Source organism: Pseudoliparis swirei, chromosome 3 (genome assembly GCF_029220125.1).
Source record: "Pseudoliparis swirei isolate HS2019 ecotype Mariana Trench chromosome 3, NWPU_hadal_v1, whole genome shotgun sequence".
Classification (NCBI taxonomy): Eukaryota; Metazoa; Chordata; class Actinopteri; order Perciformes; family Liparidae; genus Pseudoliparis; species Pseudoliparis swirei.
Window position 1 is genome coordinate 769,469 of NC_079390.1, and position 13,654 is coordinate 783,122.

Sequence of the window (13,654 nt, forward strand, 5' to 3'; positions counted from 1 at the left end):
AAGAAGGTCAAGAGGCCACAGGTGGCGCTGGAGCCGAGTCCCAGCCCAGCCCCCCCCCCCCTCCTCCTCTTCTGAGTCACACTTCCTGAACGAGTTTCTTCTTCACGCCGGTATTCTTTGTAGCTCGGCGAGTTGCATTTCACGAGACACAAACACGGCACGGACAAATAACGCGACAAACGAGACGACGATTAAGCGTTGGCGTTCAGATAAAACGAGCCTCGGCGCGGCCGCGGTCACATGATCGTTCACAACCAGACCACAACAGAGACGGGTGACCACCCCAGAGCGGCGTTTTAACTTTACCGAGAGGCCCATTGAGTTAAGTGATAAAACACACACACACACACGTTCTTACTGCTCTCACAGCCACGACAGCCTCGTTAAGATCGGCAGTGAAGCATCATGGGAAAAACACGTCGCGTTCGACGTCAAGAATTAGGTGGCGAGTTGAAACCAGCTGGCTGGAACAAGCTGGTGAGAGTGGGAGTGATGTCACCGACTATGAATAGACGGGGGGAGGGGGGCCTAAACAATCTTCTTTTGTTATCATAATAATGTAAATAACTGAGAATTTGGGGCAACAGGTGCAAACAAACTGAGCCGGCATTCATTCAGTTTTGTGTAAAACCCCGATATGACGTTTGCGTAAAATGCACGTCCAGAGTCGGCTGGTATTTGCTCATATTTATACGGTTTATCCGGTTTCCCTCTTCACGCTCACAGATGACAACGTGTCCAAATGAGAGGAACAAACCAGCTTCTCAGTGCGTGTTAAAAGCAGTAAAATGGTGTCGGCGTGTGCTGCCGGGTCCAGATGTGTGACACGCGTGATCCTTTTTAATGCAACAGTGCTGCTAAAAGAGTTAAATGCTAAAAGCGCTAAATGCTAAAAGCGCTAAATGTAAAAGCGTTAAATGCTAAAAGCGCTAAATGCTAAAAGCGTTAAATGCTAAAAGAGTTAAATGCTAAGAGTTAAATGCTAAAAGCGCTAAATGCTAAAAGCATTAAATGCTAAAAGCGTTAAATGCTAAAAACGCTAAATGTAAAAGCGCTAAATGCTAAAAACGCTAAATGTAAAAGCGCTAAATGCTAAAAGCGTTAAATTTAAAAGCGCTAAATGCTAAAAGCGCTAAATGTAAAAGCGCTAAATGCTAAAAGCGTTAAATTTAAAAGCGCTAAATGCTAAAAGCGCTAGACGCTCGACAGGCCGAACTTACGTTCATGGAGGCGTTGATCTCGCTGATGGCGTCGTCGCCCGTGGGGAACTGGTATATCTGCACGCCGTTGCTCACCAACTCACTCATGATCTTGATCTTGAATTTCTGGAGCTCGCTCTTTGAGATCGTGTCCGCTTTGGCAATAATGGGAATGATGTTCACCTGAGGGGGGAAAGGAGGAGGAGAAAAGAGAGAGAGAGAGAGAGACAGGGGGGGTAATAAACAGAGTTATTGAACCATCATCACGCCGTCGTGTATTGAAAGCTATAAACGTGGAGTTCATTGTGTGTAGTCCGACGTGACGAGTCAGTCAACACGATGTGTTCAGGGACTTTCAGAGTCGAGCCATTAACCTCCGTGTGAACAGACACTGAATGCAGCACCGAGCACGCTGGAGACCCAATCATGGCGATTCGTGGCTGACGCCGTGGAGTCAGAACCCCGACGGACCCGTCAAACAATCAGGGATTATGAAAACACGCTGGGCTCCAGCTCCAATCAGCAGCAGATGTGCAGCAATAAACAGTCCGTCTGCATTCCTCTGCGTCGGCGAGATCGAGGAGCATCCACCGCGGATCCACAGAGCCACGCCCACCTGGCGCCCCGGAGCGGAGAGCTGGTCGGGAGTCGAATTACAGGCTCATCGCGCCGTGGGACCGTTGGTTACAGCAGGGCGGCCGGATCGACCCCGTATGAACAGAGTGCACTAATCCAGCGGCGAGGGAAGGAGGACTCGTGAGGAGTGAGGGGACAGGGAGGGTCACTTCCCACTGCAGAGTTTTCCCAGCTGGGTTTTCCCAAATAGTTCTCAGAGCACCAGATGTGGAGCAAAGCAGGATGCACGCGAGATGAGTATTGAAGGAGAAGAGAATTCACATTTACTGATAGTTCTGGCTTTTTTATTTATTTATCTTGAACAGTTTTAATGAGGACTTCAACGTTGGTGATAATCAGCTGCTCAGACGCCTAATTTCTGGGAAATAGGGAGTACAACGTGGCCACGCAGTCCGTTAGCTGTGGGCTGGAGATCCATTGGTTTGCCTACATTTTGTGGCACAGTGCCAAATGAGAACTTTGGAATATACTAGAGGTGTAGAGACAACTACCAATGGTTTACTTTGATGGTACAAATAAAGCATGAAAACACATTTATCCACAATGGTATCAGGTCCAGATGAGCTACGACTCTCAGAAAGAATCCGTAGTTTGATGCAAAGTGTGATAATTGGACGCTGATGAAATTAAAGCGGCTCCAACTCTGCCGATAAGCCGGAAAACTCAAACTAAACTTCTCTATGATTGTAGTATCTTCGCCCTCCAGACTTCCCTTTGAAAAACCTCTGATCACAAAAACAATCTCACCAACAGAAACATGTAGATGTGATTATAGAGCATACGAGACATTTTAAAAAAGGGAAATATTAACCCTTGTTTGTCAAATGACCTCCACAAACTAAATGCTCTTTATCCTATTGGTACATCATTAACTTGTACAGATTTTCTCCCATTTAAGAAAAAAATGTTTTAAACAAAAGGAGATCTCCTTAACGACTCTTATCTCTCTTCAACTCACTCTAGTGGGCCTTCAGCCGTCCTCTGGAGGGAGGGGTCGGACCCATTCACTAGAAAAACACCATTGTCTGAGGAAACAGTAGTCTGTGGTCCACTTGCCTGGTTTTTATCTGGTCGACAGTTCTGTTATGCATCTATAGTTCTGTTAATGTTTTATTTAAATATATATATATATAAATATCTAAATATTTATTTATATATATTTTATTTATATAAATTAATATATATATACACACACAAATATACAAATATGTATTTATATATATGTATATAAATATATATTTTTATTTATATAAATTAATATATATATACACACATTAATATATATATATATATATATATATTCACTTCAAAGGCAGCATAACCATGCCACTCAGGGAGATCAAATCTCTTAATTGTAAGTAGATTGTAAAAGTGTTACTTGGAAACATGCATGTGTTCAATATGTTCAACAGTTTACATGCCAAACAGTGAATTGTTTCACGTAAAAATAACTAGTGTGATGAAGATAATCAGGAGTTGAAGCCCTGGTTCATTCGTTCGGCCCAATAGAGACGAAGCAGGAGCCGCTGTGGTGGACCTGTGGCCGTGGAGAGCTCATAGAAACGTGCACAGATTGACGGGACGTGCCGAGTCGCTGCAGATATTGCCTGCAACACATTATTATTTCATGCGTGAGGAGACCGCAGCGTAAAAAACACCCCGTCAGGCCCAGGAGAGCGGCGTCGCCTTCACACCGTGGTCCCTCAACACCGGCTTGCTTTCAGGTGAAACAGGGGCCGAGGGGGGGGGGGGGGGGCACCATGGCGTCCCACTAGAACTCAACACGCTGCTGCACTCCCAATGCTGTCAATCATTTGGGATTAAATGCCCGCTGCCATTATTGCTCTTATTTGATTATTCCTGCAACTGTGCAAATGAAAAAGCCAAAACCCAAATGTTCCTCACAGACATTCAGGAGAAAGATGGTTTGGTTCACACGGATGAGGAGGTGCAGCGGAGGTAAGCTCCACTCATTAAGAGAGCTACATGAGGGTAATGTATGTAGCTGGCTGAGGGGGGACAGCTGGCCGCCGCAGGGCGCCAGCTTATTGTCACTCCATTGGCCGGTGGAGACGGCCCCGTGGTCATCTCTCTGCTGAAAAGGATTCTAGTCCGTGGCTTTGAGGAGCACAAGTGGTCCTCAGGTGGTCCTCAGGTGCTGAGTTTTCTCCACACTATTAAAATATACAGTTTTCTTCAAACTATTAAAATGTAGTTTTCTCCCCAATATTAAAATAGTTGTCTCTACACTATTAAAATATACTTTTATCCTCACTATTAAAATATAGTTTTCTCCACATTATTAAAATATAGAGTTGTATCCCTAATATTAAAATATAGTTTCCTCTACAATATTAAAATATAGAGTTTTCTTCAAACTATCACAATATAGAGTTGTCTCCCCACTATTAAAATATAATTTTCTCCCCACTATTAAAATGCAGAGTTTTCTCGCCCTCCCCCCTAAACTCTCCCCCCCCTCCCTTTCTTTCACGCCCCGAGCAGCAGCCGTCTGTGTGTACATCCTGTGTACATGGTGTGTACCTGGTGTGTACCTGGTGTGTACCTGGTGTGTTCTGTGTGTATACATTGTGTATACATCGTGTGTACCTGTGTGTACATGGTGTGTACATGGTGTGTTCTGTGTGTATACATGGTGTGTACATGGTGTACATGGTGTACATGGTGTGTGCATTGTGTGTACATGTTGTGTACATTGTGTGCATGGTGTGTACATGGTGTGTACATGGTGTGTGCATTGTGTGTACATGGTGTGTACATGGTGTACATGTTGTGTACATTGTGTGCATTGTGTGCACGGTGTGTGCATGGTGTGTACATTGTGTGCATGGTGTGTGCATTGTGTGTACATGGTGTGTGCATGTTGTGCATGTTGTGTACATGGTGTGTACATGGTGTGTGCATGTTGTGCATGTTGTGTACATGGTGTGTACATGGTGTGTGCATTGTGTGTACATTGTGTGCATGGTGTGTACATGGTGTGCATGTTGTGTACATGGTGTGCATGTTGTGTACATGTTGTGCATGTTGTGTACATGGTGTGCATGGTGTGTACATGGTGTGTGCATTGTGTGTACATTGTGTGCATGGTGTGTACATGGTGTGTACATTGTGTACATGGTGTGTACATGGTGTGTGCATTGTGTGTACATTGTGTGCATGGTGTGTACATGTTGTATACATGTTGTGTACATGTTGTGTACATTGTGTGCATGGTGTGTACATGGTGTGTGCATGTTGTGTACATGTTGTGTACATTGTGTGCATGGTGTGTACATGGTGTGTGCATTGTGTGTACATGGTGTGTACATGGTGTGCATGGTGTGTACATGGTGTGTGCATGGTGTGTACATGGTGTGCATGGTGTGTACATGGTGTGTGCATGGTGTGTACATGGTGTGTACATGGTGTGTACATTGTGTACATGTGTGCATGGTGTGTACATTGTGTGCATGTTGTGTACATTGTGTGCATGGTGTGTACATGGTGTGTACATGTTGTGTACATGTTGTGTACATGGTGTGCATGGTGTGTACATGTTGTGTACATTGTGTGCATGGTGTGTACATGGTGTGTACATGTGTGTACATGTTGTGTACATGTTGTGTACATTGTGTGCATTGTGTACATGTTGTGTACATGTGCACGGTGTGTACATTGTGTGTACATGGTGTGTACATGGTGTGTGCATGGTGTGTACATGTTGTGTACATGTTGTGTACATTGTGTGCATTGTGTGTGCATGGTGTGTGCATGGTGTGTACATGGTGTGTGCATTGTGTGCATGTTGTGTACATTGTGTGCATGGTGTGTACATGGTGTGTGCATGTTGTGTACATTGTGTGCATTGTGTACATGGTGTGTGCATTGTGTGTTCATGGTGTGCATGTTGTGTACATTGTGTGCATGGTGTGTACATGGTGTGTGCATTGTGTGTTCATGGTGTGCATGTTGTGTACATTGTGTACATGTTGTGTGCATTGTGTGCATGTTGTGTACATGGTGTGTACATGGTGTGTACATGGTGTGTACATTGTGTACATGGTGTGTACATGTTGTGTGCATTGTGTGCACGGTGTGTGCACGGTGTGTGCACGGTGTGTGCACGGTGTGTGCATGGTGTGTACATTGTGTGCATGGTGTGTACCTTGCTGTCCAGCTTCTTCATGGTGACGAGGTCCAGGGCCTTGAGGGCGTGGCCTGTGGGGGCGATGAAGTAGAGGCAGACGTGGATGCGCGTGTCGTGGTGGTTGAACAGCGAGCGTTTGATCTTCAGCTCCTCCTGGAGGAAGTTCTCAAACTCGGTGTCGATGTAGTCGACGATGGGCTTGAAGCTGCGGAGAGGAACCGGAGTGAGTCGCGTGGGCAACAAAGCATACATATTTGTCATTTCATGCGTGCGTGATGAATGTGAAAGGAGGCGTGGCCTCGCCACTGGGGGAGGGGCCACGCCGGGAACCTGGCCGAGAGCAGCGGCTCGGCATTTAACGAGAGCTCGGCTCGATGGGATCACAGAGGAGGAGGAGCTTCCCGTCCTCACGGCGCTCGGCAGCTCGTTGGAGCCTACGGTGGCCCCAGTGGACCAGAGTTCATTTGAGTCGGCAACTTTAACCCATTAAACAGAGCCGTGAGCCGCCAGACGCATTTAATGAACTGCATCATAGACAAAGATACAGCTCTGAATAACAGCAGTCACAGGGAACCCCTCACCCTGAATAACAGCAGTCATAGACCCCTGATGATGCTTCAGAGTGACTGAAGAGCCACTCTGAGCCACCGATAAGAAGCGAGCATCACATATTCAGTGTCGAGTCTTATGATTGGATGCCAGCGGTTTCTTTGTCCCTGAAGGATCGCTCGATGTAAGTCTCATGTTGCGGCTCAGAGGGCGACGGGAGTCTCGATGTTCTGCGTGCTCGGCCGGCGCCGTGTTCAGGCGCCCGTCCTCTCCCGCCACGTGTCTCTTCAGTCTCCTCTGAGGGATGCGGCGCCGTGGCCTCGAGGCGCCCTCGGTGGGCGCGTACGCTCCGCCGTGGGGTCCGTCCTCCGGCCTCAGAGGGCGTGAGAGCGCCGCTCGCCGGCCGGGTCACAAGAAGAAGAACATTCCACAGCTGCATGTTTACGAAGAATACAAAAAAAAGATCCTCCTCCTCCTCCAGAGCAACGAAGACCTGATCCCCGGGTCCTACGCGTGTCGACCAATGGCTGTCCAGGACTTCACAACACATTTACATGAGAAAAGATTCTGTGGAAACTCGATGTATGCATGAAAAAGTGAGAAAAAGTCGTATTTAAACTTGTGAAATAACATTTAACCTTGGTTAAAAAATAAAAATACTTATTTAGGCTTATAAAAATGGCAATAATAAGACTATAAGTCATTAATAAGCTAATCACTCTACATCCAGACTGTTTGCTGTCCTGGCTCCTCAGTGGTGGAACGAGCTCCCCACTGACATCAGGACAGCAGAAAGTCTCTACATCTTCCGCCTGAGACTGAAAACACACCTTTTCCGACTATATCTGGATTAAAACACAGATTAGCACTTCAGTGGCACTTAGATAGCACTTACTTATGGTACTTTTGTAGTTCGACTATGTTGAGGAAATGTTACTTCCTGTATTCTTGTTGTTCTTAGTTTGTACTCTAGGTTGAAATGCACTTATTGTAAGTCGCTTTGGATAAAAGCGTCTGCTAAATGACATGTAATGTAATGTAATATTAGGCAACAATAAGACTATTAGGCAGTAATAAGACTATTAGGTAATAATAAGACTATTAGGTAATAATAAGACTATTAGGCAATAATAAGACTATTAGACAGTAGTTTACAGATTCAAAGTATTTTCTTAGACACAAAACATAAATCAGACAATAATATTCAATTGTATTCTTATTTATTTGTGGTTATTTATTATAAAATTTGTTAAACTACTATTAACAATTATAGCTTATTTTTTTGGAATTCAAAATTAGATTTATAGATTGTGTGTGTGTACCTACCGAGTGCAATACAGATAAGACAGACACAACAACTATGAAATCATCTATGAGGCATGTGTCGCCCCTCCTCGTGTTGCCGGGGGCAACATCATATCCCTAGGGGCGACCTTGACCTTTGCCCTCCCGCCCTCACCTGTCCTCTTTGTTGATCTGATCCCCGAAGCCGACGGAGTCGACGATGGTCAGCTTGAGGTGGACGTTGCTCTCCTGCAGGTCGTAGGTGCGCGGCCGCAGGTAGACGCCGTCCTGGTAGTGGCTCGCCTCCTCGTTCTCAAACGTGGTGTTGAAGAGCGTGTTCATCAGCGTGGACTTGCCGATGCCCGTCTCCCCTGAGGATGGTGGCAAGAGGAGGGGTGGGGGGGGTTAAGTAAAGATTTGGGGGGGCTGACAGAAGAGAGATGTCCACGCGCTGCCGGTCGGTACTCACCCACACAGAGGATGTTGAAGCAGAATCCCCGCGTGACAGATTTACTGACCAGCTGGTCGGGGAGGCTGTCGAATCCAACATGTCCGCCCAGATTGAGGTTTCGCTTCTCTTCGTTCTGAGGGACACAAACAGAAACTAGAACGGGCCCTCGGTAGAGCGCATACCTTTGCATATCACAAGATCGGGCATTGAATTATGAACATTTTGGCATTAGTTGCATGCCAATTGGATAGAAATTGACTGCGCTATGGTAAAGAGAAGATTTTGACCTTTTCATGACCTTGACCTTTGACCCGATCGATCCCAAAATCTAATCAAATGGTCCCCGGATAATAACCAATCATCCCACCAAATTTCATGCGATTCGGTTTAATACTTTTTGAGTTATGCGAGTAACACGCATACAAATAAATAAATACACGGCGATCAAAACAGAAACGAGGACGGTGAAACTGTGGCTGCGCCGGGGAGAAGAGCCACGCGGGGAAGACGGCAGACGTCAAGACCCGCAAGCATTCTGCAAACCTGACATTAGGAAGGAGAGAATAAGCGGGAGAGGATGAAAAGTCCTCTACACCGAGAGAAAAGATGCACTTTTTTTTTTTAGCGCCCGGAGAAATGAACTCAGGACATTTGAGACGGAGGAGGGGGCGTGGCTTTGAGCTCAGCAGGTCTCTGGAATAAGGCCTCTCCTTTCACGTCCACGTGAAACCAGCCGTCTTAATGTCAACGAGCTGCACCTCTCAACACCTTTAAATGATCTCTAATCACCACGGAGACGGGATGGTATCGCACAATCCCTCCATACATCCTGCCTCGAGGAGAGGAGAGACGACTGTCAGCGTCTCCTCATCCGACCCGTCAGGAGGACGGACGGGGAGGAGGACCGCATACCTGAAGGATGAGGTCACCGAACACAGGCGGCCCGACAGCGGCGCCCGGCACCGAGAGGGGGGGGGGGGGGGGGCAAGGCTCCGCACGAGTCAAACCGGACTGTAAAGCACAATGAAGTGTGTGTGTGTGTGTGTGTGTGCGTGTGCGTGTGCGTGTGTAAAGAGGGAACTGGGTCTTAACGTGTCAGGGAACACCACTGGAGTAATCTGACGGCCGCAAAACCGATTTCATTACTTTAACATCCGTGTTCAACGACTGGGGAAAAAGAAGAGAAACATCCAAACGAGATGAAAAGAGACGAGGAACGAGTCCGAGAGAAGGAGGTGAAGACGAGGGGAGGAGGTGAAGACGTTCTCAGCTCCTGTCTGGCTCAGAGCCGCCCCCCCCCACACATCAGCAGTGTGTGTGTGTGTGTGTATATATAGGTGTGTGTGTGTGTGTGTGTGAGAGAGAGAGAAGGTTTCAAATATTTACAATAACTTGAGGTGCACTTTGTGTAGAACTAGTTTCCCTTCAGTCTTCTTTCCACATTCAATTTTAAAGAGGACAGATCAACTGAGAGAGTTCCTTATATTTAAGAACACGCATCCTGCAGCTATTATGTATGTTCATTATATAAAAGTATATATATATACATATATACACTTTTCCAGGTTTTCCATGAGCGTACGAACCCTGACAGGATTTTACATCTCATCAAACCAGAAACATACGTGCCTGAGACGTGTGTGTGCGTGTGTGTCTGTGTGTGTGTGTGTGTGTCTGTGTGTGTGTGTGTGTGTGTGTGTGTGTGTGTGTGTCTGTGTGTGTGTGTGTGTGTGTCTGTGTGTGTGTGTCGTCGTTCTTCTCCTGCCAGTACTTGTGAGGTGACGTTGTGATGGTAGACATGTTGATGGTGAGATCTGGAGGACGAGTGGGACGCCAGGAATTTACAAGAACAGATATTATCCCATCAAATGTCTCTCTCTCTCTCTCTAGTCAGTCTCTCTCTCCATCTTTAGTCTCTCTCTCTAGTCTCTCTCTCTCTCTCTAGTCTCTCTCTCCATCTTTAGTCTCTCTCTCTAGTCTTTCTCTCTCTCTAGTCTCCCTCTCTATAGTATCTCTCTCTCTCTCTCTATAGTCTCTCTCTCTAGTCTCCCTCTCTCTCCCTATAGTCAGTCTCTCTCTAGTCTTTCTCTATCTTAACTCTCTCTCTCTAGTCTCCCTCTCTAGTCTCTCTCTCTCTAGTCAGTCTCTCTCTATAGTCAGTCTCTATCTTTAGTCTCTCTCTCTAGTCTCTCTCTCTAGTGTCTCCCTCTCTAGTCTTTCTCTATCTTTACTCTCTCTCTCTCTAGTCTCTCTCTCTAGTCTCCCTCTCTCTAGTCTCCCTCTCTATAGTATCTCTCTCTCTCTAGTCTCTCTCTCTCTAGTCTCCCTCTCTATAGTATCTCTCTCTCTCTAGTCACTCTCGCTCTCTCTAGTCTCCCTCTCTAGTCTCCCTCTCTATAGTATCTCTCTCTCTCTAGTCTCCCTCTCTATAGTATCTCTCTCTCTCTAGTCTCCCTCTCTCTAGTCTCTCTCTCTAGTCTCAGATAGGATGATGATCCCCACGGTAACAGCCTTCACACGCAGCATTCAGGAGCGAGAATTAACTTCAGCGTGAGCCTCGAACTTCCAGGCGACCCCGTCGACCGCCGCTGGGCGAGGACTCGATGTCAGTGAACTTTGCTTCTTTAAAAGAAATGACATTCTTATGTGGTTATGTTTGCATGTTTCCACATCTTCATTCCTACTGTATTTAAATGAGCTTTACGTTTCTGTTGTTTGTTCGTTGTATATAGTGACGGCGTGCCACAGTTACACAACCTCCAAGCAACTGAAGGTCATGATGATAATAATAATAATTACTTTATTTATAAAGCATCTTTAAAAACAATGTTTACAAAGTGCTTTACAGAAAGTCAAGGCAAAACAAATGGAATAGTAAGAAACAAATATAACATTTAAAAAATATATATTCAAATTTAAATAAAAAATAGACAAACTAAATTAGGGGGACCAAAGTTCTGCATAAAAGGACGAGATCCCTTAAAAGCTGTTCTATAAAAATGGGTTTTAAGAAATGATTTTAAAGAAGTTACTGATAATGCTCTGTGCACCCGTTTTATTGGGCGTGGTATTACTCTCCATTCCTGTATGCGATTGCAAAATAAATTTAAAAAAAGATTTAAACAAAAGAAATGCCGTTTTAAACTTCCCAACTCTCATCTCGGAGCATCACAGTGGAAAAAAAACACGTCGACCTATTCAGAAAAAGAGGGATATGGACTCAGCGCCACAGAAGCTGCGGCTCGGCCGTCACGACCCTCCCCCGACATCGGGTTGGACAGGCTGGCCTCCAGGCGGCTCGGCCTGCATGTTCTCCAACGTCAGAGCGTCTGTCGGGAGCGACATGCAGGGGGGGGGGGGACCCTGAAACACGTTTTCCAACAGTTCACTGAGTAAAGCGCACATGTGGTCATGATCGAGTTAAAATCACTTCCTGACGCTTTAAAATGACTCGCCCTCGTCACGCGTCTCTTTGCCTTTAACCACTTTGTGAAGCTCATTTCATGTTATGCATGCGGGCCTCGGGGGGGGGGGGGGGGGGGGGCAGTAGTACTCGTCAGGGTCAGTGAGCGCTGCACACGCCGGATATGTAGTCGGGCATTTCATGACATAACCGATGAGCATCGACCGCATCCTCTTGTCCACGCGACACGCCGGTGGATCAATGAGTGAAAACAATCGATCGCTCCAGTCGGGGAGGATTTACTGATTAATTAGGGGGCGGTTTACCCCCCCGACTGACATCCAGCGGCATTTAAAAAGAACTTTGAGGCACTTTTTTAAAATTTGTGAAATTACATTTCATCTTTGTTCAGAAATATTAAATGTACTTATTTAGGCTTACAGTATAACAATGACAATAATAAGACTATTTGGTAGTAATCTATAGATTCAAATGGTTTTCGTAGATTTTTTGGAACAAAAAACCAACAGAAAAACATAAATGAGACAATCATATTCAACTGTATTATATTTCTTTGTGTTTACACTTTAACCTGCTGGAAATTCACTTTGGTCACTTGTCTTGTGTATATATATTTTTTCCTCTGTATTGTTATTATTTTAGTTTTGTTATTATTGTTATTGTGTTTATTGATGCTCTCATGTGAACTCGCTGCTGTGATCCTGAAATATCCCCACTGTGGGACTAATAAAGGAATATCTCATGTAGTTATTGTTATTACATTTGTTTAACAACAATTAACAATTATAACTTATTTATTTGTTCTTTTATGATTAAAATGTCTATTTATTGATTTTTTTTGTATGTGTACCTACCTAGTACAGGCACTACAGATAGAACACACACAACCAATAACAAAAAAATATTAAATTACCAGAATTATTACATGAAATTATGGGGTTATTTGTGCCCCTCTCCTCGTGATATCAGGGGCAACATTATATTTCTGAGGGTCAGTTTTTCCCTCGTGTATTGCCATCGCTGGCTCCATCGATCGCCTCAAATGGCGCCGGCCTAGAAAGGTTCCCCCGATGCCGGGGCGCCCTCTGGGGGGGCTGGGTGTGGGTTCACCGACGCAACCGACCACACGTCCCCGTCAACAGCTGCACAGAGTGAACTCTGCCAGGCCGGCATGTCAAGTTAGCTCAATATGGTCTCACTTAGTCCTGAAAGTGAGACAGGAAGTCAGACAGACGGTCCGGCATGTTGTTCCACGGCATTCTCAGCATTTCTTCAGGATAAATCAATGTTGTAGTCCAAAAAGAGACATTTTAGAAGTCACACACAGGGAAAAGCTTCTGCCACCGCTCTACAGCTACAAATGCAAAGTGTATAATAATCTGTATGCATGTTCTCTGTGGGTCCTTTTCCTTTATAGCAGCCGGGGGTCGCACCAAGAAGTGTCGGGAGGGGCCGGAGTGTGTTCTCAATCTCTTAATCCCCCCCAGAAACTCAGCGCTGCTCACTGTCCAATGCACGACCGCACAGATCTCTGCAGACATATCCTGAGATCAATCACCGCCTTGTGTGGTCGCCTCGTCCCTATGACTCTGGTGTTATCAAATGCTTCTTTGTTGTTGCTGTTGTTGTGTAGACTGTGATATATATTATAATAGTCCTGATATATCTTGCTTGCTGTTATTGCATTTCCATTATCCTGTATTGCATGATCTCTCTCTATCCCTCTCTCTATCCCTCTCTCTCTCTCCACATTGTTAAGCATACAAACTGACACGGTGTAAACCACAAGTTGAATTGTGCGTCCCCTGAACAGGAAGTTAAAATGACACCACATGTCAACACGAGGCTCATCCCACCGTAGCGCCCTACGTGAAGTAACGTAACACACCAGGACAGCAGGAAACACACCTTCCAGGTGTGTCTGTGGTACGGCAGACGATGTCACACGTTAAGCTGTGTGT

The 13,654-nt window shown here is 45.6% G+C and overlaps 1 protein-coding gene across 1 annotated transcript in view; it reads right to left on the reverse strand.

Moving 5' to 3' along the window:
- Positions 1-13,654, reverse strand: part of septin8a (septin 8a) — a 29,506-nt gene that overhangs the window by 15,198 nt on the left and 654 nt on the right. The window contains exons 2-5 of the mRNA XM_056442940.1: positions 8,288-8,402; positions 7,994-8,189; positions 6,004-6,190; positions 1,221-1,382 (exon numbers count right to left, since the gene is read on the reverse strand). Of these exons, the coding sequence (XP_056298915.1) occupies positions 1,221-1,382; positions 6,004-6,190; positions 7,994-8,189; positions 8,288-8,402 (660 nt within the window). The remainder of the gene's footprint in view (positions 1-1,220; positions 1,383-6,003; positions 6,191-7,993; positions 8,190-8,287; positions 8,403-13,654) is intronic.